Here is a 27931-nt window from a genome sequence, read left to right as displayed (position 1 = left end):
CTCGTGTTTTCTGTCGTCTGTTATATAATATTAGTGATGTTTGTGACAATTAATTTCTTAATCGGCTGGACTAACCAATAGTCCACAACCAGGAAACACTGAAATTTTAAGTTAAGTTTGAAAACAGTTTAAAAAAAAATACCCCATTCCAAAATGTCTTGTGACAATCTCATTGGCTTAGGGAGTGATGATGTCATAGATCTTAAGAATCTTAAGTCCTTTGATGTTTTTCCTTAAGTAGGGGTGAGAAACAGCAAGTTTTAGTTCGTTTCAGCAGCATCTGTGTTTGCAGCCTACAAAACGTTCACCACAAGCTCTTCAAAGTCATCGTATAGAAACTCCAACATGTTTCCAAGAAAAAAACAACCAATTCAAAAAGATTACGCCGCCTCTCCTTCCTGGCGTGGCCGGCCAATTTCCCCAAATGGCGTGTCATCCTTCCAAAGGGCGTTAGAGGAGAGTAGGAAGGAAAACTACCTTCTCCAGAAAAAAATGCAACAAATTGAAGAAGAGAAACTTCAACTGGAGGACAAATGTAGACGAATGGAAGCCCAAAATAAAGAGCTGGAAGACAGACAACAGCGCCAGCCGGACATAAAAATTATTAATGAGGGCTGGGGAATCAAGTTTGCTCAGACCCGAGAGCAGATTGTGCACCTCATTAAAGAAAACAGGCAAAAGAGTGCAGAACTAAAAGAAATGACCAACCAGCTCCAAGACAAGAAAATGATGACTGATAAGATACAACGGGATCTCCAATACATGGACCGAAAAAATCGGCTCCTCCAAAGACAGCTCCATGAAGCTGTGGAAGAAAAGAAAGAATTCCTCCAACAGAAGGAAGAGCAGGACAAAAAGCAACGAGACATGCAGCACGAACTGAAGAGCATGCAGGAAAAATACCGCATGCTGAAAGAAAGCCTGGATGAAACACTGCGCCAAAATAAAGACCTTCTTCAACAGAAAGATCAACAGCAGGAAAGACTGAAAGAAGGAAAACGTATCGTCCAGGACTTTGAGTCTAAAAATCTAAAACTGCAAGAGTTTTGTAATCAGCTGGAGGACAAAGCAACTAAAGTGGAAGAAGAAAAGGACAAACTGGAGAAACGCTGCTCACAGATGCAGAGAAGGATCGATCAGATAGCGAGAAACAACTCCGAGCTCGTTAAGGGGATTTTGGTGGAATTCAATAACTTGAAGCGTGAACACACTCAAATGCAGGCGCAAAAACAACAAGAAGACAAAATACATGAAGACCTGCAGCTCACGCTCCAAGAAATCCAGAAAAGAAACGAGCAGTTAGAAGACAAGCACAAAGAGGTCCAACAGAGAAATGCAGACATGCACAAGGACAAGCTGATACAGGAGGCAACATCCAAACAACTCAAAGACAAGCTTGAAGAACAACAAGCAACATTGGAAGAGGTGGAACAAAGATGTGAGAAACTTGAAGAACAAAACGCAGAAACCATCGATGAGCTGAGAAATCTCATCCTGGAGAAAAAAGCGCTCGTGGAAAAGTGCATGAAAAAAAAGAGAAAATGGTTCCACTTGTTCCGGAGGAGAGACGCTACTGCTTCCTCACCTGATGTAGCCTCGTCTTGCTCCACCTCTGTTAACCCCCCCAACCAGTCCCGGCCGTTGACTGTCCCCTCCTGAGCCTGGTTCTGCCGGAGGTTCCTGCCCGTTTAAAGGCAGTTTTTCCTCCCCACTGTCGCCAAGTGCTTGCTCAGAGGGGATTGTTGGGGTTTTCTCTCCTCTGCCTTGTTTCTTCATTTACTTGTTTAACTTTTTTCATTATTACTTCATTTTACCTTGTTTCTTCATTTACTTGCTTGTTTAACTTTTTTCAACTTATCTAAATAATAAACCAATTAAATTTATCCTTTGAGTATTTTTCATCTCATCTTTACAGAATCTTTCCAAAACATTTTCAAACATTCAGATCTGTCTTTTATTTTCTTCTTGAAGCCTCATAAATGGTGAACTAAAAACCCGGAACATGGTTTGAAACATAGTTTCAGCTGAAACTGGCATAACATGCTGTGTGTGTGTGTGTGTGTGTGTGTGTGTGTGTGTGTGTGTGTGTGTGTGTGACAGGGTATCACTAGTTAGGTCATCATGTTTAGACTCATTCACTCCAAAATTATTTAGGCCAAATCTTTAAAACAGTGTCATTTCATACACATTTTCAATTCACTTCAATCGCACAAATGCAGAAATAATTATTTGCAGTATCTTATTTATTATGAGAATGTCATGCCTGATCATTTGTACCTACACCACCAAAAATGGGGGCAAAAGGGAGGAGATCATGTTTAATCGGTTATAAGAAAAGGTCAGAAATATAAGTGCCGACATGAGCAGTGTCCACAGAAACCTCTGACTCTCAGCTCAAAGCTCATATAAACCATTTCTACAACCAGCAAACAAACAAAGACACCGAACAGTTAAAAGAGCAGTGACGTCACCACGAATCTGTGGTCAGGTAATATCCATGTTTTGATTGATGATTTTCTGGAGTTAAATGTGAACCGAAGCATATTTTGGGTGTTATATGCTATTAAATACTTTTTAATTTATTTAAAAGTATTTAATAGCATATAACACCCAAAACATGCTGGGTGTGGAAAGAAAAAAATCAGAATTTCCTCTGTTTGAGTCACAGTAACTTTGACATAGTAACATTTGCAGTAAGTCCTAAATGTTCACCTTTAAAATCCCTCCCTCTGTTCATTTTGCCCACATCATGTTTCAGTGGTTGGCCTCAGGTTCTTCAGCTTCCTGACAGTCTGAAGTCAGCTGACAGAGTTTCACCTGCTAAATACACAGAAAATCTTGTTAAAGCCGCACAGTTTGCCCAACAGTAATATTCCCATTAAGCCCTTTCTAAACACTTTATAACAATGTGTCATCACTAAATTATAAACTTCTTCTCCAGATCTGCACGACTGCACTTAGTCACAGACTTTATTTAATTGTCCTGCGGCTGCTATCATATATTTTACCAAACAGTTCTTCTCACACAGTCACAGATATATTTCTCTCAATGCAAACTTCACTCATGTCTCAGACAGGAAACTTGAGTTTTTCTTTTTTTTCTGTCCCCACTCATTCAACTAATTTGCATATTGAGTCACATCTCGAGAAGTTGCCCTGACAACAGAAATGCATATTCAAAACATTGCTGCATAATTCAATTATTATTCTTTTATTTTTATTTCTACAGTCGTCACTTCTTTTGCTCAATCAGCTGGAAACCACTTCTAATTCACTATTTTAAACCTGCTTTAAGCTTCTAATCCCTGGTTGGTCCTCCCAGTCACTTTTTCCTTGTCACAAAAGTCGCTCTATTGTCCTGCAGCTTCCTGAGTTATTCCTCAGCTTCAGCCTTTAAGTGTGTTAAATCTACACCATTCAGCATTTATGTCATGTATTCACATTCATGAGTGTAAGCATGTCTTCATTGCGTGTATGTTGTGTATTCATATTAATATTGAGTGTAAGCTGGTCTTCGTTGCCTCGATGTGTTTTTATAATCAGATTTAATTCCTGCATCTTTGCGCTGAACTGTGGATTCAAACTGTCTCACTTCTGATTCTCTCCAAAAACAATTTCACATGTGACAATTTCTACATGTGTGTTTTATATTTTTCTATTCATTTATGTATTATTAGTTCATTTATATCTTTATCTCTCTCTCTTTCTTTTTTTATTTACCTTTCTGTTGTGATGCTCTGGATGTTTCTAAACCCACAAATTCAGCCTCAACGTTCAACCCAACTTTCCTATGCTGTCACTTTAACACGTCCAACCTTCACCTCTCACCGGTCCTCGTCCCCTCTTCTCTCAACTTCCTGTGTGGCCTCCCAAATCAAACACAGGCCCAAATCAGCTGTTTCTTCTTCTCTCTTCCTCTTTTCAGTCTTTTCTTGGCGCTTAACTCCCAGCATGGCAAATATGAACTCAGACAGTCCCATCCAGTGGTTTCACACAGTCATGTCACTGGTACACTTTCCAGCTTGTAATTCAGAGCGCTTGTTTCCATCAACATACATGCTGCTGGACCCTTCAGTGTTTTAGGTCAGGTGCACTGTCTTTTTGCCTGCTGTTAATTCTTCAAGTCCACGGTGTTGTTCTGTCTGTCTTCTGTCTTCATCAGGAGATTAACTGTCCTTTAAGCTTCTTCTCAGGATAAGGACAGGATGAGAGGTGAAGCTGTGACATTTTAAACCAAAGCCTGTTTTCGTCCCAATTCTGTTAATCTATCATTTTTCTGCTGTATTCTTCCAGGAGGTTGAGCAAGTCCATGGGCACCTGTATTAACACACTAAGACATTTATTTAATATCATTTTCATTACTATTACTTTGCACTTTCATTCTCTAATTCCTCTGTTTTCATTTTGAAACGTCTCTCACAAGCTCACAAGCTATATTCAGACTTCCTGCTTCACTTCCTGCCAGACACACACTGCGATTGGTTTATAAAGGCCTCTCTTATTAAAATACATAAAACAATCTAATCAGAAAATAAGCACTAAGAATATATATTTATCTTGTAACATTGTTTAAGTTAATGAACAATTGTGTTGAAAACTGAGATTACAATATCAATCAAGATAATTATAATGATGGTTTTTGCTGTAATTAAACAGTCATGTGGAAATGTGGCAACCACAGAACTTTAGAGGCCTTTTGTTCAATTATGTGTGGACTGTTTCTTTAGTCTCATATACAAATTGTTCTCAGCGTCTATGAGACTGATGAAATATCCATGTGTGCTGAAAGAGACTGTGCTGGTCTGACGCCCTCAACCGAGGTATTGTGGGTAATGAAAGAGCAGATAGGTTGGCTAAAGCAGCTGTTAAAAAAGTAGACATAGATGTGCAGATACCATTGTTGAAATCTGAGGGAAAAGAATAGTTTGGACACAAAGTAAGAACTTCTGGAGAATGGCATGGGATAATGGAACAAAAGGGAGACGTGGGGTACAAAACACAATAGAAGTTAAGAGGAGTAGTGGGTTAAATAGGCAGCAGGAGAATACAAACAGGTCACTGCTTTCTGAATGGTTCTCTTTTTATGATGGGGAAACATCCGACTGGGTTATGTGATGGTGTAATGCTATGGAGACGGTTGAACATGTGGTTGTTAGTTGCAGGAAGTATAGAAGTCAAAGGAGAGTGTTGAGGGTGGGAACTGGTGGTGAAATGAAACTTACGTTTGAAAAAGTGGTTAATCAGTTAAGTCCTGATGAGGTGAAAGGAGTGGTTTTTCATTTTTGAGAAATACTGATGTCGTCAAGAGGATCTGAGGATCTGGAGGAGAAGTAAGAGTAAAAGCCAGGAGATGGCAGTAGTGCAACATCTTTGGATGCAAGCTGCTGTTAAAAATGACAGAAGAAGAAGTTTGCTTGATCGTTCCTCAGCTCGTCTGTGTGAAGCTGAGTGTAAAGAGGCTCCTGCTGTCAGAGAAACACTCTGACTGTTTCACAGAGTCAGACATGTTCAGACTCAATCTCAGTCAGAAACTCAGCATCACATTGATGAAGCTGCAGATTAATTGTGGTTAATTTCTGATTAATTTCTTTGCTGCCAGCTGAAATTTAAATGTAATTTAAAAGAAGGATTCAAGGTTATTGTGTTTTTGAACCCAAAGATATCACATGAACGTGTATGAATTGTATGATATGTCTCTTCTATTTTTCCATCCATCCGTTCGCTTCCACATCTCCTTTTCAGGGTCGTGGGCGGTGCTGGAGCTGTCATCTTCTTCTTCTATTTTTCTATGATCATATTTTGATGTTGATTGTGATTGGTTTTATTTGTTTCTTCGGCGGTTGTAGTGTTTTAATATTTAGACTTTTTTCCATTATTGTAATTGTGTATAAAGTTTGATTTGAATGAAATTTACACTCAAATGCTTTCAGTGTTGCTGTGTTAAGTGTTTGCATGTCTAACGTTTGTATGGAAGACTGGTGGGGGAGGCTGTTGCATCTTGCAGGAGGTCTCCTCTCTCCAGGAACTCACTCTGCAGGTGGGGGAGATACAGGAGAGGTGGAGGAAGAACTCAGCCTGGGTGTCTATGTCTTGTGTAGTCTGGAGGATGAGTGGATGACAGGGTGCGTGAAGTTTTCTCTGTGGTGGGATCGGGTGGGCCGTCCTGGGCTCTGTGGGGCCGGGCGGCGCTGCTGAACTTGGCCCCGGTCCGGATGGGCCTGGGCCCCCTTGCCCCTCCCTTCCTTCCCTCCCCATCTCCAGCTGCCTCCCTCTTCCCGCTCCACCACAATCACCCACACATGCAGGGCCTTGGGGTAAAGGTGTGTCACCAGGGTGCAGGGGAGGCATCCCCCCTCTGTCCCCTTCTGGCTGCCTGTGCCTCAGTTTTATCCCACAACTTAGACATTCACATTACTCACACTCTCATAACACATACATATAGGACCTTGGGGGTGGGCACGATACACGGAGTCCAAGTTACCATCAGGGTGTACACCTCACCCCTGGCGCCATTGCCCACCTCTCAATTTTAAATCCACGTAGACATTGAGGGCTATCAGGAGGGGCTATGCGCTTACCTGCTGCTGAGTAATTGCATATGAGAGCATGAGGGTGGGAATGGATGTTTGTATCTGTGTGTGCCTGTTTGTCTGTCTCTATATGTCAGGTTGGGTATCAGACGCCACCTCTCTGGGGACATCTCAGGCCCTCCAAGGTATGGAGGCTTATCTCCCCCCACCACTCCCCCTGCCAGTGGCAGACGCCCTCAGACATCGGTGCATTGGTGGTTCTTTGTGTCCGGGGATGGGCGTCCAGGTACTGCTTGTCGGGGCCTGGAGCCTGGGGCTCGGTCACTCTGGCACAGCTGGCTGCCGGCGGAGCTCACGGGCACGTCACGTTTAAATCATGCTTTTTATCCGTTTTTGTTTTTTAATGTTCTGTAAAGAACTTGGGATCACCTTGTTGTTGAATTGTGCGATATAAATAAACTTGCCTTGCATTTTGGCTGCTACCTCAAAGCACACTGTGCGCTGTCGATCTTACGTGCTGCACAATAATATTCAATATTTAGTATTTACAGTTATATTCACATAGATCATCGCGGTGATGTTGTTTATTATATTGCTCTCTTTTGTTTGCTTGTTTTCTCTTTTTTCTTTCTCAACAGGTGATCCAGGTGATTGATAGATGGATTTTTTGTCTGTTTGTTTTGTTGGCTTGGACAACTTCCTACCAGACCCGTGGAAGTGGAAGCTTCAGTGAAGAAAGATTCCTGCTCCCAGCCGTTCATTGGCTCGGCATTTTAAACCCCTAAAGGGTCACCTGGCCTGTAACTAAACAGGGCCAATAAAAAAAATCACAAGAATAATACAAAACTTTCAGCCAGTTTAACTTAATACATTAACTTATTCTTGTGTACACAGTAATTCATAAATAAATAATGTATATTATCAATAAAGATTGATCTAAACAGTTTAACTGCTATGTGCAGATAAAGGTTGCATAGCTTTAAAACATTTGCTATCCAGCAAATATCAGTCAAACTCAACACAAAAGGAAACACAACAATAGTTCAAATTGTTTGGACCGGTGATCCAAATCAACTGGTGTTGGTCAAACAGATGTGTGGTAGACTTACTTTGAAGGAGCTGCTACCGACAAACCAGCAAATAAACACCAAATATTTCATCTGTGACATTTGTGAGGTTTCCTCAAACACACTCCGTCAGTCTTGTTGCTGTTGAACGACAAACTATTTAAAAATGTCGCGGGTTTACCTGGTCATATTCTCATTCACGGGGCGCTCGCCAAAACAAAAGCAAACCATTAACACCACGCCGATGCTGTTCACAGGACAGCAAGAGTAACGATCAGGAGCATCTGGTCTTCGTTATCGTTCCCCTCGTACGTGTTATTACTGCGATTTCAGCGTTTTTGCTTCACAACTAAAGTGTGCAGTTTACTTTGTGTGCACTCAAATGGAGTCAAGTCAATTAGCGCCACCTGTGGTCAAGTGCCATAGCCTACAGCCAGATGAACTTGTGACACACATCTGAGCCACGTTTGAATTCCTGTTTCATGCACAATACATTTGTAACTTTTAATTTTTTCTGTTTTTGTGTCTTGCAAATAAACCTTTAAACTGATTGAAATGATGTTATGTATTTATTTTTGGCCTTTATCTACGGTGGCCCTGAGAGGCCAAACGGACTGCAACTTAAGAAAACACCAGCAATAACAAAAAAAAAAACGCTGCAAAAGCACAAAAAACACAACTGAAATAGGAAAAAAGAAAACACAAATAGGAAAAAACGAAAACACAAATAGGAAAAAAGAAAACTGAACTGTTTCTGGGGAGACAATAGTAATCAGTAATAAACAGAGCCAGTATGACTAAGTGGAGCTTGTGAGAGTGAGTGGATTGAAGAAAGTGAGGGACTCAGATGTGTCAGTTGGTTTGTCTTTGTTTTTGAGTGTGGAGGAGAGATTGGGTTGGTTTTAAAGCTAAGTTAAGAATATTCTGAATTTCAATTCAATTTTATTTATATAGCACCAAATCACAACAACAGTCGCCTCAAGGCGCTTTATATTGTACAGTTTAATTTCCAAAACTTGCATATGATCTTCAGTTTGCAGCTGGACTATCACATAGCAGCTGGAGCAGTCTCACATGGAGGCCAGTCCACTGCTGCCACCTGTGGCCAAGTGCCATAGCCTACTACTAGATGAACTTGTGACACACATCTGCAGCAGAGGCTGAGTGGCTGCTCTCACACCTGGAGCATCCAAATCGACCCACAAACACGTTGAAAGATGCAATGCCATCAATGTGGATTGTCCAGACTGAGAGACCTCTTCCCTCTGACCCCTCCCCAAACCCTCAAACCCTCCTACCCACCTCGACATACAAACTCTGTGTGGCTTCACGTGTTCTGTTGATGTTTACATGATCGAAATAACTTGAACACAAACACAAACAAACAAAGAGGAAGACCGCACCGGAAGGAAACAACTACAAGTCCCAGCATCCTCTGTGTTTAGGGAGCAGCAGTGAAAGTGAAAGCAGGAGGAGGAAGGTGGAGCTGAGGCAGGTGAGTGTTAACATGAATATGTTTCTTCTTATGACATAAAATAATTCCACGCTGTTCGTGTCTGTGGGTGAAATGTGAGGCCGGTCGGCTCCTCTGAGCGCTGGTTTCCTGTAAGTAGAGAGGAAGTGAGTTTAGCTGAGCCTCCGTTTAGTGTGAGAGAGCAGGAGGAGAGTGAGAGCTGTGCTGAGGCAGGGTGAGTGTTAACACCGCTCTGACATTACTGTGTCTCTGTGGCGGGAACAACAGGCTCCGTCAGTGGAGGCAAAAATAATCAGACTTTGGTTTTTCAAAGGAAACAACTTTATGTCGGAAGTTCCCGCACGCTCATTGGATAACGATGTGTCAATCTCGACCTATTAGCCAATGAGCGTGCGGATTCACAGAAAGACCCGCCTTTATCACGGGACTTTAAAAACTACAATGGCGACAGAAACTCCGTGAGTGGAGTTCAGGGTGACGTTATGAAACTGTGACGTTTGAGCCACTTCCTGTTCTCAGTCCCAGCGTCCTGATCACCGAGGTTTCTGTTGCTCTGATATCTGATATTGATTATATTGGTAAACAGGCTGTAGCATAAACATCAAACACAGCTGAAGCAGTTTTTGGATGGTTGGCTTCAAATGATCCGTCGGTTTGAAAAGTAAAAACAATTAAAAAAAGGTGAAGCTGATGCAGGGTGAGTGTTAACACCAGGACTTTAGAGGGAAGAAGAGTCACAGCTCAGCATGTTGTTGACGGGTTGTTGTTCAGTCGGGGGAAGACATCTGAATCATTGCAGGGGGAATGGCTTTCACAACTTTAATGAATTTACTCTGAGTACATGATATGCCATAATTATCTATGAATTTGTTATATGTTAACACATTTCCGTCATTGTCTAAAAGGTGTAAAACCGTCCAAATGCCATGATCCATCCAATCCTTATAAAAGATGGATTTTCTTTTATCGTATACATCTGTTGTTCCAAATCGAATTTGTATGTGGAGAAAAAATATGCTTGTGTATCATTTTCCAGTACTGGAGAACCTGTTTGTGAAAATTGGATAATTTAATTTGGAAATTTCAAAGTCGCACTTTATAAGAAATTCAATGCCACCCAGCTTCTCCAAAATTACTTTGGGAAAATAAAACCAAATACTGTTTGAATTATTTATGAAAGATTGCAACCATTTGAGTTTGATGGAACCATCATTGCTTCAAAATCAATCGCATTCAAACCTCCTTCTTCAAATGACTTCACTATATCATTCTTCCTAACATAATGTTGCTTGTTTCTCCAAATGTAATTGAAATTAATTTGATTTATATTATTGATTAGACTATTGGAAACATATAAACATTGTGATGGATAAATCAATCCAGAGATACCTTCTGTTTTAGTAAGCAAGACACGTCCAAAGATGGAGAGGTGTCTTTGTAGCCTGTAATCTTTTTGATTTCTGGGTAATTTGCTCAAAATGTAGTCAGAGTATAATAAAGAAATGAAATCTATGAAGTTTTGTTTACCAAAACCAAAATAGGGTAGAGCTTTTAAAATAAAAGGATGTTCGACCGTATCAAATGCCTTATAAAAGTCTAAAAAAAAGAATCACACCATCATCTTCAATTAAGTGATTAGAATCCAGTAGATCTACAACCAATCGAATATTATTGGTCGTAGATTATCGATTAGTCTTTTATCTTTACCAGGTTTGGGAATAAGGGAGATAAGACCCCGTTTCATTGTCGTTGCTAACATTTCATTACTAATGATTTCAGTAATAGTTTTGAAGAAAAATTCTTTTATTTCTTTCCAGAAGAATTTATAAAAGATTGCAGTCAAGCCATCCTGACCAGGAGCTTTGTCATTTTCAGTTTGTTTAAGGCTTGATCTCAGTCATCCAGTGATATATCAGAATCACAAATTTCTCTGAATACAGAATCGATTTTTGGAGTATAAGGTTCAATCTGATCACAAAAAGTTAATGAATCAGCAATTAAATATTTTGAGGAGAATAAATTTGAGTAAAATTTATGTTTTTCTTCCGCTACAGTCTTATGATTTGTGCATTCCTCCCCATTTATGATTAATGTATTAATAGATTTCCTTTCTTGCCTCCGTTTCTCCAAATTGTAGAAATATGAAGCACTTTTTCAGCTTCTTCTATCCATTTTGCACGAGCTCTAATGTAAGCTCCATGAGCCTTTTTCTTGTATAGATCATCTAATTGAGTAAAGACAACAGGGATTTCTTATCAGCCTCTGACATAAAATGTCTATTACAATAGTTATTTATATCGTAAAGTAATTTACTTTCAAATTCCTTCTGTTGTCTACTTTTCATTTTACTAAACGTAATTGAAAATTCTCTAACTTTAAATGAAAAAATTCCCATCTATGTATGTAATTGCCAATTGTTACGTTGTTGTAAATGTTATGGAGGAGCTCTTTAACTATCTTAACATACCCGTCATCAATTAATAGATCTGCATTTAATTTCCAGTAATCTTTTTTAAACTGCGTTTTATTTTCAGGGTTAAGTTTAAAAGTAATAATACTGTGATCTGTCAACGGGGCTGCTGAGATGGAAACATGTGAAACATCTATATAGTAAAGTCGACCCAACCACAGTATGGAATGCCAGGAGTGCCATAATGAATTAATTAAATGCACCATTGAATAATAAATTAAATGTGACAATAATTAATTAAAATTTGAAATAATTAATTAAAATGGGAAATAAATAATTAAATAAACATTTTTTGACACATTTAATTAATTAATTAATTATTTCACGTTTTAATTAATTATTGCAACATTTAAATAATTATTTAATGGTGTATTTAATTAATTCATTTTGGCACAGTTGACTCCTTCAGGTCTCACCATAAATTTATTTTATGTGTCAACCTCACCCATCAAACCCAGGGGGCGGGGTTAATGCTGATCGAGTCAGAACCATTGCTTTGGCCTGGTGGCCATTGTTTTTAGAAGGCGTTACTGCACACCAACAACTGCCATGTGGAAACTAACAGAACTGAACTTTGAAAAACCCTGTTTGTGTTTGTGTGTGGGATGGACTCAAGCGCAGACAAGGCAGCTAGAATACAGTTCCGTTTTTTACTATACAACACCAGGTGCAAATATATACAAGTGAGATGGCAGGGGGAATCCAGGGCACAGGGAAATCCGGGAAAGGAGCTCTTCACACACGAGGGACTTCATAAAAAACACAGCACACCAAGGGTTCCAGGGAAACGGAATTCCTGTTTACAGACAACAAGTGATTAATCCAAAGGGTCAGCGATACGAAAAGGCAACAAGAGACTAGTACTCCGGAGGTTACTACCGAGGTTACTCAATAGTCCAGCGACGAGATGTTTCCAGCCTCTGCCTTAAGTAGTGGATGAGTTTAGGCGATGAGCCACAGATGTGTGATTAACTTCAGGTGCAAGGGCCAGGGGCGGGAGCCCGCAATGAGCTCCGCCCTGGCGAGACACAGCTAGCGTGAGAGAGGTAGATGTAAACAAGAAACATATGTAGCCAACCTGAGTCAGCCGGGCAGACACGGGGACCATGACAGTTTGTGTCTCACCAAATACCGTTTTAATATTTTTTAGCCGAGAATGTAGCGGTTTAATCTTCAGATGTCTGGTCGGTTTGTCAAGATACAGCTTTTTTGCAAAAGTGCTTCGATGATTTCAGAGATGTCTGCCCAGCCCAGTCTCACGGCAAAGCGTGGGACAGACCCGCTCGCCTCGCAAGCAATCGAGCTGCTATTACCACCGACAAAGCGCAGGCCGGTACACAGCTGTAATAACCCCCGCTGCACACTGACTTCATTTACAGAGGTTATATTTATCGTGTTTTTATTTCCTGATGTTCGTATGTGTCATACGTGTTCCAGTCACCAATTCTGAATTATAACTAACATTAAAAACATGTTTAAGGAGGAGAGAGAGCAAAAAGATTCGATTAACATCTGATGTTTGGGTTTTTGTTCAATAATCAGCGTGACCTGATAAACACATAAAAGAAATAACGTTGGTGTTTCCGTCATGTAGTAACTGTTAGGTTTAACTGTACAAAGGTGGTTCGACACTATGAAACACACACTGACTTCATGATGTTCGCCTCATTTTTTTATTGTGAATATTAATCATGAGGGTAAACGGCCCTGTACACCACGGAGCGAGGTCAGCATGTCCACCATATCTTCAGCTCTCTGAGTTAACCCATCAAACTAATCTAACGCTCATCTACGAATAATTCACGGCTCATATCAATATTATTTTACAGAAAATCATCCTTATTACTGCCAACTATTCCAGATACCATCAAATGTTAAAGGAAAATATCAGGATGAGTGTCTGTGAGCTGAGAAGGACGTGAAGCGAGCAGTTTATCCCAGAGCTGAAGCTGCTCTGTGTGCAGAGATGAGCTCAGATTCCTGCTGTGATTGATCAACAGTCACAGAAATGTAGACTTGTAGTTATTACTGCAGTATGGTCACAGCAGATACTGATAAACATGTATTATGAGGATGGATGATCAAGTTTCTCACTCTCTCCTTTAAATCTCAGTTTTTTCTTCTTCACAGTTTATCTGTTAATTTATTAATGAATAACACTGAAAGAGTTTCTGTTATATTTCCCCTTGAACATCAGCTTATTAGGGCGGCATTAGGAAATAGCCCCCCTCCAAAGAATGAATAAATGAATGATGATAATAATAAAATGATTCAAAAGCAGAGCTCAGAGTGGTAGAATGGTCAAACATGGATCCACGGGTGGTTCAACTGCATTTGGTGACGTGACTAAAGCAAATCTTTCAAATAATCCCACCATCAACGGGATGTTGTCTCCTTTACTACGGTTACTTTACTTGGTCACCGTGTGAATTTCTTTGAAATGAACCAAATTCTTTTATTTGTCGGTTGTTGCATATTTAACCTCTACAGTCAGGAAAGGAGGAGATGAGGCCTCAACAATGTTGGGTTGTAGCTGTGGTTCAGGTTAGAGTGAGTGTCCATGGAATAAATGTAAGTCAGTGAACTGGAAACATGACTGTGTTCAAACTTTGTTTCCTTTTTATAATGAGTCTAATCAAAGGTGGACAGAAGTATCTCCACTGTGACTTTTCTGTGTCACCATCAGAGCTTCTGCACAGTGTTTCTGGGGCAGATAACATTGCAGCATTATGGAGACATTATGGAGACAAAAAGAAAAGCGTCTGGACTTCTTTAAGTTAAACTTAAAGAAGTCCAGACGCTTTTCTTGGACTGTTCAGTGTTGAGTCTCATTCACACACTCCCTCAGACTCTTCACACACACTGATTTGCTGACATAAACACACTCCTGTGTGCTTCACACACACACTGAGGACCATCTACAGACTGTGAGCTCCGTCTTCTTTGTCTTTGGAGCCGAACTCTGACAAAGTCAGGAACAAAACTTTCTCCAGCGTGTGAACTTTCCTCCTAGACTCAGTCTGAGCAGTCAGACCACATATTTCTAAAGCAGCACATGAAGGTGTGGCTCACACACACACAGGTGAAGGAAACAGCTGCAGTATTAAAAACTGCTTCACTGTCTACAAATATATGAACTGAATGTTTCTTTCAGGCTGTAAAAACCTTATTTATCCTCCATTACAGTCCTGCATTCAGAGCATTACTTCTGTTATATTAGTACATGTATTTTATTCTGATGAACACATGAAACTCTGAGCTGGATTGAATCCATTGAATCAGAGTCCAGGACTCAGACTAAACACACTGAATGTGTCCTGAGCTCGGCCGCTGTTCCACAGTAACTGCTGTCAGAGTCACTGTTACTGAGTTAGCTTAGCTAGCAGAGCAGCTAGCAGTTAGAGTATGAACTCTGTAAGCAGTCAGCTCGGTCCTGGACATGGTTACTGACATAAAGCTGCTCTCTGCAGCCATGTTTGACCTGCTGCTTTGTAGGACTACAGTAATGGAGGATTTGGAGGCTGAACTGGGCTCTGTGACACTTTTTGTAGTGAACTGATGAAAGCTGTGTCTCAGATGGATGTTAGTCCAACACATCAGACACGACCTCTGCAGCTCTCAGTTGATGTGCACATGAATGATTTGTGTTTCCTCTGCAGGTGAAGGTAGAAAGTGTGTGTGAGCTGATGTGAACTGAGCAGCATGGATCAGTGTGAGGACAGAGAGGAGGGAGTCCCTCCCTCTAAAAGCACTCTGTGTGGGGAACATGAGAGCCAGACCAAAGCTCAGAGGTGAGATGACCATCTCTAACTGTCCATGACTCTTCTCCATGTCACAGCTCAGCACTCACATCACTGCTCCATCATTATTCACACTCATACCTCTGTGTGTGTTGTTTTAAAGCCCAGAGCTGTGGGGCGTACCAGGCTCAGCTGGACATAACCCTGAAACTAATCCAGAACCTGGACCTGAACCCAGCTGTGTTTCCTTAAAGAGCAACATGTCGAAGGATGCTGTTGTAAACTTTAACAAAAGACTGTTATGTGACAAAGAGTAAGTACATTATTTTTATGAGATTGTTCATCATGTCTTTAATTTAATATTTCCAGTTTTTCCTTCCTGTCTCATGAAGCTGTTACATTTATTGTTTTTCTTTTAGGATCAATAAGAGGCCAGAATCTCCTGGACCTGAACCCAGCTGTGTTTCCTTAAAGAGCAACATGTCGAAGGATTTTGGTGTAAACTTTAAAGGATGTTCTTCTGCTGCTGAGAGGTAATGTGTGTCTAGATGTTGTTCCTGACTCTGTATTTTTGAATAAATCCTCATGTTTAATATCAGCTCAGCTCTTTTTCACACATTTCTATGTTGGTATGTGAAGCGGTGTGTGTTGGAGTGTTTCCACAAACACAGCAGTCAGAGTGGAAAGAGTGGATGTTGTAGGAGGTGTTTGTGTAGTGAAGAGGCTGAGTGTCTGTAGGACTCCAGCTGCTCCAGCAGGTGTCTCCTTTGTGCTTTGCTTCAAACACAGTGTAGGGAGGAGCTTCCACTCAGGTGTTTCAGGTGTTGCTGGATGGAGGAGGACAAATAGTTTTTCCCTTCAGTGACACTTCAGCAGCTCAATGTTCTGGGAGATGTTTGTCTTTATGAAGGTTTATGGATTCTTGTTCTTACTTTGGTTAAACTGAGCAATACATTTTCCATCTAACATTTAAAGTAAATTTCCAGGTGAATAAAAGATCTGCAGCTGCAGCCTCTGTGATGTTTCACAGTCTGAAAGTAACAAATTCAACCAGAGTTCAAACAAAGGCTTAATATACGTGTGTGTTTGATATAATGCCAACAAGTACAAATAGGTGTTCTTACAGGTCTTAATCACAGAGCTCTGATAAGTCTGGTGACTTTCACACTCAGCAATTTTGCTGCCTTTTATTTTATATTGGCCTTTTTAAAGCCCTTCAAAGTCTCCCACATTCATACAGAGCTTTTAACACCAAACTCCTTTACCGTCCTTCTCCTCTCACACACGATCACACGACTGATTTGTCTGCAGCAGCTGTGTTACTGCTAGTATTTTATTATGTGTGTAATCTCCTCATATTGTTCCTGTGGTTTAGTTTGACGTCCTTCTGCAAACTCAGCTGCTCTGTTGCTGATACACGTCTCCATGAATATGATTGATCAGATGCTGCCAACACCATGTGTTTCATGTGAGCGCTCAGCTGAAACCCTGGGTTGACTTATCGAGTTAATAACAAGCTTCACGTGACTGTGAATGCTAAAGTGAATCCAGATAAAGGAAAGAGACCCTGCTAATGTTGGACTCACTTCTTAGTGTAGATCCCAGGAGGAAGTTCAACATAGCCATTCTTTGTGCTAGCTCGACCAAACCTGAGACCACAGTGCAGGATAATGATCATCATCTGTCTCTGTCAAGGACATTTAAAATCCACAAATAACAAACATAATTATATTTGATCATTAAAAATGATGATTAAACAAAGTGTCAAACATACTGAAGTAGAAGGACTGATGTTTGTGTTAAAATACCCTCTTAAAGCTGAAATACTGATTCAGCTTCTTTACTCAAGTAAAGGTAAAAGAGTACAGGCTCTGAAATGTACTCACAGTATTAAAGTAAAAACGCCATCTTTGAAGGAAATTTCTGCCAGTTTTTGTGCAAAGTTCCCTGAATTTCTACCTCCAACATTAATATGAGAAAATTATCTGAACTTTTATTCTAATGAATTTAATCAGCTTGAACATTTTGTAGCACAAAAGTAGAAAAAACCCAAAGGGAATCAAAAATAGCTCCGTTTGCTGTTGCCTGCATTGTAGATGGGCGGCTTTGCCTCAACACCTAAACAGGAAAATGAGTTTAGTCAAGTATTAAAGTGGGATTGAAGAGGTGAGGAAACCAGAGATCAGGTGTTGTGGTGCAGCATTAAGATAAGATGGGGCCTGATTATTTAAGACCTTGTATGTGAGGAGCAGCCAATGAAGGGAAGCCAAAACAGGAGAAATCTGCTCTCTTTCTAGTCCCTGTCAGGACTCTTGCTGCAGCATTTTGGATTAGCTGAAGGCTTTTCACTGAGTTTTTAGGACATCCTGATAATAATGAATTACAGTCGTCCAGTCTGGAAGTAATAAATGCATGAACTAGTTTTTCAGCGTCACTCTTTTTAGCATTTTTAACAACAAGCTTCTATCTATTAGGGCTCTTGTCTCGCCGACTGCTGCCTCAGATCCGAGTCTTTCTCCTGTGTGCTCAGCTGTCTTAGAGCAGTTTGATCCCGTCTCCCTTAATGACTTGACTGCGGTAGTTTGTAACCTAAGATCATCACACTGCCCCTCTGATTGTCTCCCCCCAACTACTCTTTCAAGGATTGTCAGGTTGGAGATTGGCCTATAATTAGCTAAGACAGCTGGGTCTAGGGATGCTTTTTAAGTAAAGGTTTAACTACAGCCAGCTAGGGATGGGTACCGTTTAGATTTGAAAACCTGCTAAATCAGAATCAGTTGCTGATGACGGCTTTTTTCTTTTCCATCAATCACGTATAATCTTAACTCAAAGTGAACATAGACTTGATTGCTCAGATCAGCCAATTCAAAATGCTAATTCAATCAACTCTGAGTTCATGGCTAGACTCAGTTTGTTGGCCCTGCACCTTAAAACTATTTCCTGTTTGTCTCTCGTGTTTTTTGGATATTGTTTTCACATCTTATGTCACGGCTAGCGGGGCGAGCCATGTTGAATTTAATAAAGGACCCAAGATGCAGACACTGCTGTGAAGTGAGTGAGCTTTATTGAAACGGTGAAGTGCAGTGGAGATGGCCTGTGCAGAAGCTAAGATAACCTCTACTGAAAAAACTACAAAACTAACCTGAAACCTTAAACGGAGACACGGGGAGACAACACAGACGAACCAGCAACAAGCAGGAGAAAACAAAGGGCTCATATACACAAAAGAGCCATCAGGGAATGAGAAAAGGGAGACACAGCAGGATTCATTGGACATAACCAGACAAGGGGAAGCAAAAGTAGACACACTAACGTAGGACATGGCACTGTCAAAATAAAACAGGAAGTGAACACAGAGACACAATACTAACACAGTACAGAGGGAACACAGAAACCAAAACCTCAGAACTAGAAAATCTTAATCAGAAAGAAATTGTAACAAAAGACAATAACAATCAAAACAAAACCACTGAGTCCACAGACTCGGGACATACATCGGCTCAAACTGTGGTCATAAATATTTTGTACTTGTAAATCAGACTGTGTAGTTGTGAACTGAGTTTTGTAACATTGTGAAACAAAATATCTGGAAAGTTTATGTTTTTGCGTTCATTGATTTGTGTGTGTAAAAATGTAATAAATGTAAGAAACATTAGAACTACTTTTGCTGACACAAAGTTTGGCGAGCACTGCAAGTTGTCCCTTTAAACCAGTCACTGATATAAAGAGAGCACCTTGTGTTACGCCCCTAGTCTAGGCGGGTAGGGACGCACATAAGGTTGGAGGAGAGAGAGACAAATCCCCGCCCTGGTTCCCAAGCCAAACATCCAAACCAGTTGTGAGTAAAAAAAATGATTTTATTTAAGGACAAGAAGCATAGCTCCAGGGTGAGCCCAGGCCAAAATAATAAACAAAACCAACTAAGTCCCACCAGAAAAGACTAACTAAACCCTAAGAAAGAAAAAAGAACAAACAAATGACAGAGCTATCCCTCGCTCCCTGACCAAGAAAACAGGAGAAAACGATTCCAAAAGAAAAGGCAGCTCACCCCTTCCGCTTCAGCCCACGAGTGCCTAAGCTCTCAGCTAATGCACTAGGAGCGGCTTTTACAATTCACACTCCCACAAATACACAAGATAAACACAGGCTGGGAAAACCAGGGTCAGGACTGCGACGGCTGTCAGGCTACTCGCTCGTTCCACACTCTCTCTCTCTCTCTCCCTGGAGCTGTCAGAGCGGCTTTTTGAATGTGGTCACCTGTTCCATGGTCCAATCAGCTGCTCACTACTCTTCAGTAGGGGAGGGACCTGTAAAGAGTCTTAAACACAGTAAAGAGACACAGAACAAACAGCCCACACAGTGTTCTTATGGCCACAGCCGTAACACCTTGTTCCAGGGCATCTGAGCATGGAGGGAAAGCTTTATGCAGGAGATGGTAAGAGCTGTTGGGACTAAAGAAACTGAGCAGAAAACTACAGACATCTGGAAACTGAGTTGTTAATTCTCAGTGGGATCAGCAGGACTAGCAAAGCTCCACCATGACAGTCATCTGATTGACTGAACCCATCCAAACATCACTTCATGGACCTTTAGCTTGTGTCTGTGTGTGAACAGACATAACATGAGCTAATTATACATTACTTCTCCACAGAGTGGACCAGCAGAGAGCAGAGGTTTCCACTGGTCAGTCTGCACAGCAGCATCAAACACACCTGGACTCTGTGGTTATGGTTTGTAGTACTACGTTTACATTTGTTCTTTTCAGTCACCTCTATGCTGCACTTTGTGGACCAGAGGATTGTCAGTGTGTCCAACATAAATCAGAGTTTGGGCTCCATGATGTCAGTCAGATTGGGGTGACTGTAGCTCAGCAGGGGAGCAGGTCAGCTACTAGTCAGAAGGTTTGTGAATCAAACCCTGGCTGGCAAATGTACTGGGTAACGTACTAAACCCAAGCTGCCCTCTGATGCATCCATCAGAGTGTGAAAGAAAGTATTTAAGCATAGAACAATGTGCTTGGTTGAATGAGGCATGTTGTATAAAATGCTTTGTGTGCACAGAGTATCAAAGAGAGCTATATAAGAACCAGTCCATTTACCACTGGGTAATTCATATAGTCTTCTTTTCCAGCGGCTGGAGGACAACATCACCATGTTTGTGAAGAACGAGCTGAAGAAGATCCAGAAGCTTCTGAGTCCAGATCACCCAGAAACTTTAAAGAGCCAGATGGAGGATGAGGAGATGTTTGAAGGTGAGGATGAAGATGAAAGAAAGAGCTGCAGAGAAGCATTTCTGAAGATCACACTCCACTTCTTGAGGAGACTTAAGCAGCATGAGATGGCTGACCATCTGCAGAGCAGTAAGAGAATTTCTCTAAAGACTGAATATTGATCTTTCCTAATAGCTCAAGAAATGGACCAATAGACATTCATCCTTTCAGGGTACTGAAAGGCTATGATATTTATTATATAATGTTTTTTTCTGAATTTCTTACCTTCAGAAATATTTGCTCCACTCTGTAAACGTGAACTTAAAGCCCAACTGAAGAAGAAGTTCCAGTGTGTGTTTGAGGGCATCGCTAAAGCAGGAAGCCCAACCGTCCTGAATCAGATCTACACAGAGCTCTACATCACAGAGGGAGGGACTGCAGAGGTCAATGAGGAACATGAGGTCAGACAGATTGAAACAGCATCCAGGAAACCAGACAGACCAGAAACAACAATCAGACAAGAAGACATCTTTAAAGCCTCACCAGGAAGAGACGAACCAATCAGAACAGTGCTGACAAAGGGAGTGGCTGGCATTGGGAAAACAGTCTTAACACAGAAATACAGCCTGGACTGGGCTGAAGACAAAGCCAACCAGGACATCCAGTTCATATTTCCATTCACTTTCAGAGAGCTGAATGTGCTGAAAGAGGAAAAGTTCAGCTTGGTGGAACTTGTTCATCACTTCTTTAATCAAACTAACGAATCAGGAATCTGCAGGCTTGAAGACTTCCAGGTTGTGTTCATACTTGATGGTCTGGATGAGTGTCGACTTAATTTGGACTTCAACAAAACTAAAATCCTGACTGAAACAAGAAAGTCCACCTCATTGGATGAGCTGCTGATAAACCTCATCAGAGGGAACCTGCTCCCTTCTGCTCGCCTTTGGATAACAACACGACCTGCAGCAGCCAATCAGATCCCTCCTCAGTGTGTCGACATGGTGACAGAGGTCAGAGGGTTCACTGACCCACAGAAGGAGGAGTACTTCAGGAAGAGATTCAGAGATGAGGAGCAGGCCAGCAGGATCATCTCCCACATCAAGAAAGCTCGAAGCCTCCACATCATGTGTCACATCCCAGTCTTCTGCTGGATCACTGCTACAGTTCTGGAGGATGTGCTGGAAACCAGAGAGGGAGCAGAGCTGCCCAACACCCTGACTGAGATGTACATCCACTTCCTGGTGGTTCAGGCCAAAGTCAAGAGGATCAAATATGATGGAGGAGCTGAGACAGATCCACACTGGAGTCCAGAGAGCAGGAAGATGATTGAGTCACTGGGAAAACTGGCTTTTGATCAGCTGCAGAAAGGAAACCTGATCTTCTATGAACCAGACCTGACAGAGTGTGGCATCGATATCAGAGCAGCCTCAGTGTACTCAGGAGTGTTCACACAGATCTTTAAAGAGGAGAAACAACTGTACCAGAACAAGGTGTTCTGCTTTGTTCATCTCAGTGTTCAGGAGTTTCTGGCTGCTCTTCATGTCCACCTGACCTTCATCAACTCTGGACTCAATCAGCTGGAAAAACAACAAACAAGCTCTCAGACAGAGAAATACTTCTACCAGTGTGCTGTGGACAAGGCCTTACAGAGCCCCAATGGACACCTGGACTTGTTCCTTCGTTTTCTCTTGGGTCTGAAGACTAATCAAACTCGTTTGCAAGGCCTCATGACACAGACAGGAAGTAGCTCACAGACCAATCAAGAAGCAGTTCAGTACATCAAGGAGAAGCTCAGTGAGAATCTGTCTGCAGAGAAAAGCATCAATCTGTTTCACTGTCTGAATGAACTGAATGATCGTTCTCTACTGGAGGAGATCCAACAGTCCCTGAGTTCAGGACGTCTCTCCACAGATAAACTGTCTCCTGCTCAGTGGTCAGCTCTGGTCTTCATCTTACTGTCATCAGAAAAAGATCTGGATGAGTTTGACCTGAAGAAATACTTTGCTTCAGAGGAGGCTCTTCTGAGGCTGCTGCCAGTGGTCAAAGTCTCTAAAAAAGCTCTGTAAGTTATAAAGTTTTTATTATTTAATTTGGTTGGTATGTTATGGAAAAACACACTGCATCAACTTCTGTTTTGTTTTTGTCAAAATCACTGTAATATAATCACTGTACCTTTATATACACGTGACTTGTATTAATGCTGCTGCCCTCTTGTGGCTAAAGTGTAATTGTGTTCTTGTTATTAGGGAGGATTTGAGAGTAACATGCCAAGTGAGTCAGCACCTTCGCTTTAGCTTAAAAAATCCAAATTCTTATGTCATCAGTTATAGTTGCATGTATTCATTATCATAACTTAACCTTTAATATTGATGTCTTAAAATTATTTTGAGTAAACTAATGTTAAGGTTCAAATATTGGGGAAGGAGAGTTCAAACAACCATGGTCCAGAACTTGGTCAAACGATTTTAATGAAATACACGCGTGGGAAGACCAGCTCCGTTCGCAGACCGGGCTGATCTCCGACTTAATCAAAGCATAAACAGATATTTTATACCATCAGGGCTTGAATTTAATGACGCCCCCTCATACGTCACAAACAGAATATATGCATACGTCAAATCAAAACCACAATGACTTTTAACACAGTTTAAAAGAACATTATCTCCTATCTTCATGGCAGGTACTTCCTGTCACTGCCGGATGCTCGCTTATCATCTTGACACATCAGCAGCAGTTCTGCGACAAACTGCTCTTTTGCAACCCCGAGCAAAACATGATTAAACTTCCACCTATAAATGATTCTCTTTAACTAAGTGTGTGTCTCGTCCTTAAAGGCTCCTCAAAATAACCTGCACTTAGACTCTGCTTTCGGTTTCAGTTCTGCAAAAGACACACTCTTCAAACCTGCAACTTCCTGTCAGCCTGCAACTTAGTCTTTCTGAAAGACACACACTGTTTAAACATCTGAATGCAATATCAATTCTGTAGATTATATTATTAATGCAATGGTAATGATGATGATTATTAACAATAGCAGCAAAATATCTCTCCAATCTCAATACTCCCTCTCTCGACCTCTGGAACACCAGAGGTCACAATACATTGTGTTGGGTCACTCCTCGGCCCACTCAGCTGCTTCCATGTCCATCCATGGCATCATGGACATCGGGGTCACCACTCCCGCTCTGACCCTCTCTAGCCGTCCTCTGGCTCAGCAAATCAGACAACCTCATGTCATCTAAGTGGTCCAGTAATAAACACCAGCTCCCCCTCGAGAACACTCCATGCGTAAGATTAGGTTTTTTCTGCGTCCCTCTCTTGTGGTCCATCATGCCTCGGGCCTCCAGCATCCTCACCCCCCTGTGGTCGCCGAGATCTTCTGTAAAGCAAACAAAACACCTTTTCCTGCACCTCTCAAACTTATCATCTTTGGGACTCTTTAATCAAAAGCGTGATCCTAATTATCTTCTTGACTTATTGACTTGTATTTATATATATTCTTCAACGTTACTCATCATTTTAAAACTCTTAAAACGCTGCTTTCACGTCCCTGCATGCGTTTCCTGTCGCTTGCCTTATCTAATCATCAACATCCTGTACACAGAACTCTCGCTGCTGCAAGGCCTCCACTCTGACCTAGAATCTCCTTTCACAAGAAAATCATTATAAGCGCCTATTCTACTAAAAGATCCAAAAAAAAAACAACCACTTTAATCAATTAAGTTTAAGCATATAAGCAATTACTCATGCATACATTTTATCATAGCTAAACGCTGCCTTGAAACAACTCCTGTGTGTTAACACCAGTGTTGGTCAAGTTACTTGAAAAAAGTAATCAGTAACTAATTACTGATTACTTCCCCAAAAAAGTAATCCCGTTACTTTACTGATTACTTATTTTCAAAAGTAATTAATTACTTAGTTACTTAGTTACTTTTTAAAAACACGATTTACAACCTGAAGAGGTGATAAAGCGATAGATCTTTCAGCCCAATTCTACTTTTTCTGCATAATCCATCATACAAAATGTAATCAAATGGAAAAGTCTCTTTCTTTAAACTTGTTTTATCAGTTTTAATCTTTTAACTTTATGCATCAAGCAAAAATTTAATTATATGCAACATTCTCTGACTTGAATAAATTAGTTTAACATTGAAACCTATTTTCTGCACATTCCAGCACATAAAATGAAATATTTTTTGTGTTTACACTCAGTCTTTCAAATAGATGCAAGTAAAACACAGCAGAAAATAAATAAACTCAAAGACTCAGCGGTCCTGTTGCTCTATTTTGACCTGTAAAGCAGGACTGGGGGTAGGCGGAGGTTTGCCCTGGTGCAGGTGTGCCGCGGTCAGTTGAAGAATCCGCGAGTTTCTCTGTGAATTTCCCATTACGTCGTTGCGCACTCGGTGCTTGCTTGGAAGTTTAGGGTTTTTTTTCGCTGTAAAAGGTTTTCTTCCCACGCACAACGGACACTAATGTTTCTGTCACTTTTTATGGAATCAAACTCAAAATAAGGTCAGTACTTCCACGCTTTAAACGCTGCACGCTCATACTCTCTCCCACAATCGATTTATGATCCATTGTTGATCTGCACACAGCTGTTGTCACTAACGGCGCACTCGCTTAGGTCACTGTCGTGAGACATTCTCGCAAAAAAATCACGGTTTTAGTAACGCAGTAACGCAGCGTTCCTACGGGAAAGTAACGGTAATCTAATTACCGATTTTGCAATAGTAATCCCTTACTTTACTTGTTACTTGAAAAAAGTAATCAGATTACAGTAACGCGTTACAAGTGACGCGTTACTGCCCATCTCTGGTTAACACTAACTTCATTTTAAAACTCACATTTCCTATGTTATAACCTGTTTTTGGTACAGCCTTTTTATTTCATCTTGCTCCTTTGATGTAACAATACCTTCTCATTCTAGTTTATCAGACTTAACCAAAATATATGCTTTCCTTCCTTTGGTCCTTCTCTAAAGCAAGAAACTCCTATTCAGTTCCTCTTTTCTGTCACTTGTTACAGGGCCAGCTCAAGTTCAGTTAAACGCTAAATTAATTTGAGGCCTTTTGCCTGGAATCAATACTGTCATGTGTGTTTATGGACTCTATATGTCTGTAAGCGTGTGCAATCCTTCAATAACTCATATCATCCTCACAGTAGATTGGCTAATCATAGCGCTAGCCAAAGGCTCGTGACCCACAAGAGACGAATTGAGCCACAACTCCCTTAAAGGCACAAAATGCAATATGTATAAAAAGTCATTTCTACGTATAAGCTCTCCCCTTTATCCTAAAAATAAATCTATGTAATATCTGTATGTGTGTCTTCTATTCATTAATGTAATTGTCAGTTATTTTCTCTCTTTATTTTACCTTCTTTTTGTTTACCTCTTTGTTTGTGACGTGGACATCCCTAAACCATCCTGAGTTCCGGCTTCAATTTCAACCCAATTGTACCCTCTATTCTCGCAGTCGAACTCGTCTGGGCTTCACCTTCCCACTGGCCCCTGTGCCCTTCTCTTAGTGTCCTTTGTTGTCTTGTGATCCCCAGCAAACACAGTCTGTTTCTTCTCTGTTTCTTCTCCGTTGCTCTTTTCAGTATTTTCCTTTTAGATTAAATCCCAGCCTGGCAAAATATCCCATTCAGTGTCTTTAAACAGTTATGTCACACTGTTCTTACCAGCCTGCAGTTCACCGTGCATTTTCCATCACGTGCTTTTCTTCCATGCTGCTGCTGGTATCGTCAGTGTAGTTTCAGTTGCACTGTCTTTTGCCTGCTGTTAATTCTTGAAGTCCACGATGTTCTGTCGGTCTTCATCAGGAGATTAACTGTCCTATGAGCTTCTTCTCAGGATCGGGACAAGTGGGAGGTCAAGCTGTAAAATTTTAAGCCAAAATCTGGCCTGTTTTCCTCCCAATTCTGTTAATCAATGGTTTTGTACTCAAGATTCTAGGTTGAAAGAAGTCCACCTGTATTGACACACTAAAGCATACAATTAATATCCTTTTCATTTCTTTTCTTAAAACCTCCATTTGCTTCATCTGCCTGGAGTTTAACTCGTATGTTTCTCTCTCTGTGTGCTCACTTGTCACAGTCAGTTCCTTTTATGGGCATGCAAAGTTCCTGTCACACACACCATTTCCTGTCAACCTTGCAGCTGCTCAGAACCATATTTTCTGTTTCTATCTCTCCTGTTTTGTTTTTTTTACAGGCTAATAAAACTCTTGTTTTATTAAGTCTTGATCTAAAACAATTCACCCTTATTTCACGCACACACTTCTAAATATACTAAATTCTTTGCGTTTGTCAGATCGTCTCACACACACACCGCCTTTTCTCTCACACTTCCACTTCTGCACTCACTCTACTATCAACTTTCATAGTGTTATTATTATTTATTATTTTGTACAAATCACACCCAATCACTCAAAACCTGCTACTCACAGCATTCACACACTTAAACTGTGACAAGAGTTGAGGAATATACTCACAACACGCTTTCCTAAGAGTATTTCAGACATGCCTTTCATAATCAGAAAGAGCAAGTCAAAGAAAACAATTGAAACCTCTATTAATTCTCACAGCACACACATAGAATAGAAAAAATAAAACACACCAGCATTTATTGCTGATGAGAGGTTACTCCTAAAAGTAATATGTTAGTCTTAAATATATACAGTGCACTCACTATATTTATATATCAAAACTCAGTCAATTACTATACATCCACTACGGCAACTCAAAACTTTATTTATAGCCCTCTAATGAACATAAATGGCGTCTTAAACACACACTCAACAATGTTTGCAGCAGTATTTGTAAAACCAACTGTGGTTTAAACAGTTCACTGCTGACTAATTTGCATTTTCACACTCACACACACACAGTCTAAAAATAGCTCCAGCACTGCCTCAGACTCCTTTCACACAGAGATCTCTTATTTTATATTACAAAGACGTCTTATATTTACAACCACTGTCACATCTGTCAGCTTTAGCGCCTAAACAATTTCGACAAATTTAAGTTAACGGTCCAACCGATAAAGTCCAACTTTTTTGTGATCAATTAACCAGTATCTGTCCAACAGTTTCTGGCCTCATCTCTAAAATCCCTAACTCAATTTAAAAGCGTCAACCAACCCAAACTTTGCCTGAAGCTCTATTTTTGGCATTTCACAGCCAAGGCTTACCCCGAAGTTTTAAGTTAAAGTTACACGCCCGAAGTCCAACTTCTGCTGGCCAAAAAAGCGCAGACTACCGTTCCAAATGGTAAGGAGACTCTAACTCCTAGTTATTCTGGAGTGCCCCAAGCTCCACAGTGACCAACTGACTATCCCTCTTCGAGGATAATGCCTAAGCGTCCTTGGCATTGGCAAGCGTTACCTCTGAGCACTGCGCTTCCTATCAGTCCAACTGACGTTCTTGAATAATTT

At 40.8% G+C, this 27931-nt stretch overlaps 1 protein-coding gene and 1 pseudogene across 1 annotated transcript; both read left to right on the top strand.

Moving 5' to 3' along the window:
* Positions 1-345: 345 nt before the first annotated feature.
* Positions 346-1483, top strand: LOC146577541 (uncharacterized; annotated as a pseudogene).
* An 18516-nt stretch (positions 1484-19999) lies between these two features.
* LOC146577540 (protein NLRC3-like) lies at positions 20000-22556 on the top strand. Its single transcript, XM_085268320.1, has 3 exons — positions 20000-20011; positions 20412-20640; positions 20782-22556. Exons 1-3 carry the CDS (start codon positions 20009-20011, stop codon positions 22554-22556), a joined length of 2007 nt encoding a protein of 668 aa, XP_085124446.1. The 5' UTR covers positions 20000-20008.
* The last annotated feature ends 5375 nt before the right edge of the window (positions 22557-27931 follow it).

Source organism: Mchenga conophoros, linkage group LG3, assembly GCF_057382185.1.
Source record: "Mchenga conophoros isolate Kocher_MC1m ecotype Shallow Benthic linkage group LG3, M_conophoros_male_GT1.1, whole genome shotgun sequence".
Classification (NCBI taxonomy): domain Eukaryota; kingdom Metazoa; phylum Chordata; class Actinopteri; order Cichliformes; family Cichlidae; genus Mchenga; species Mchenga conophoros.
The sequence above is the reverse complement of the archived record's forward strand: the minus strand, read 5'-3'. Positions and strand labels throughout refer to the sequence as shown.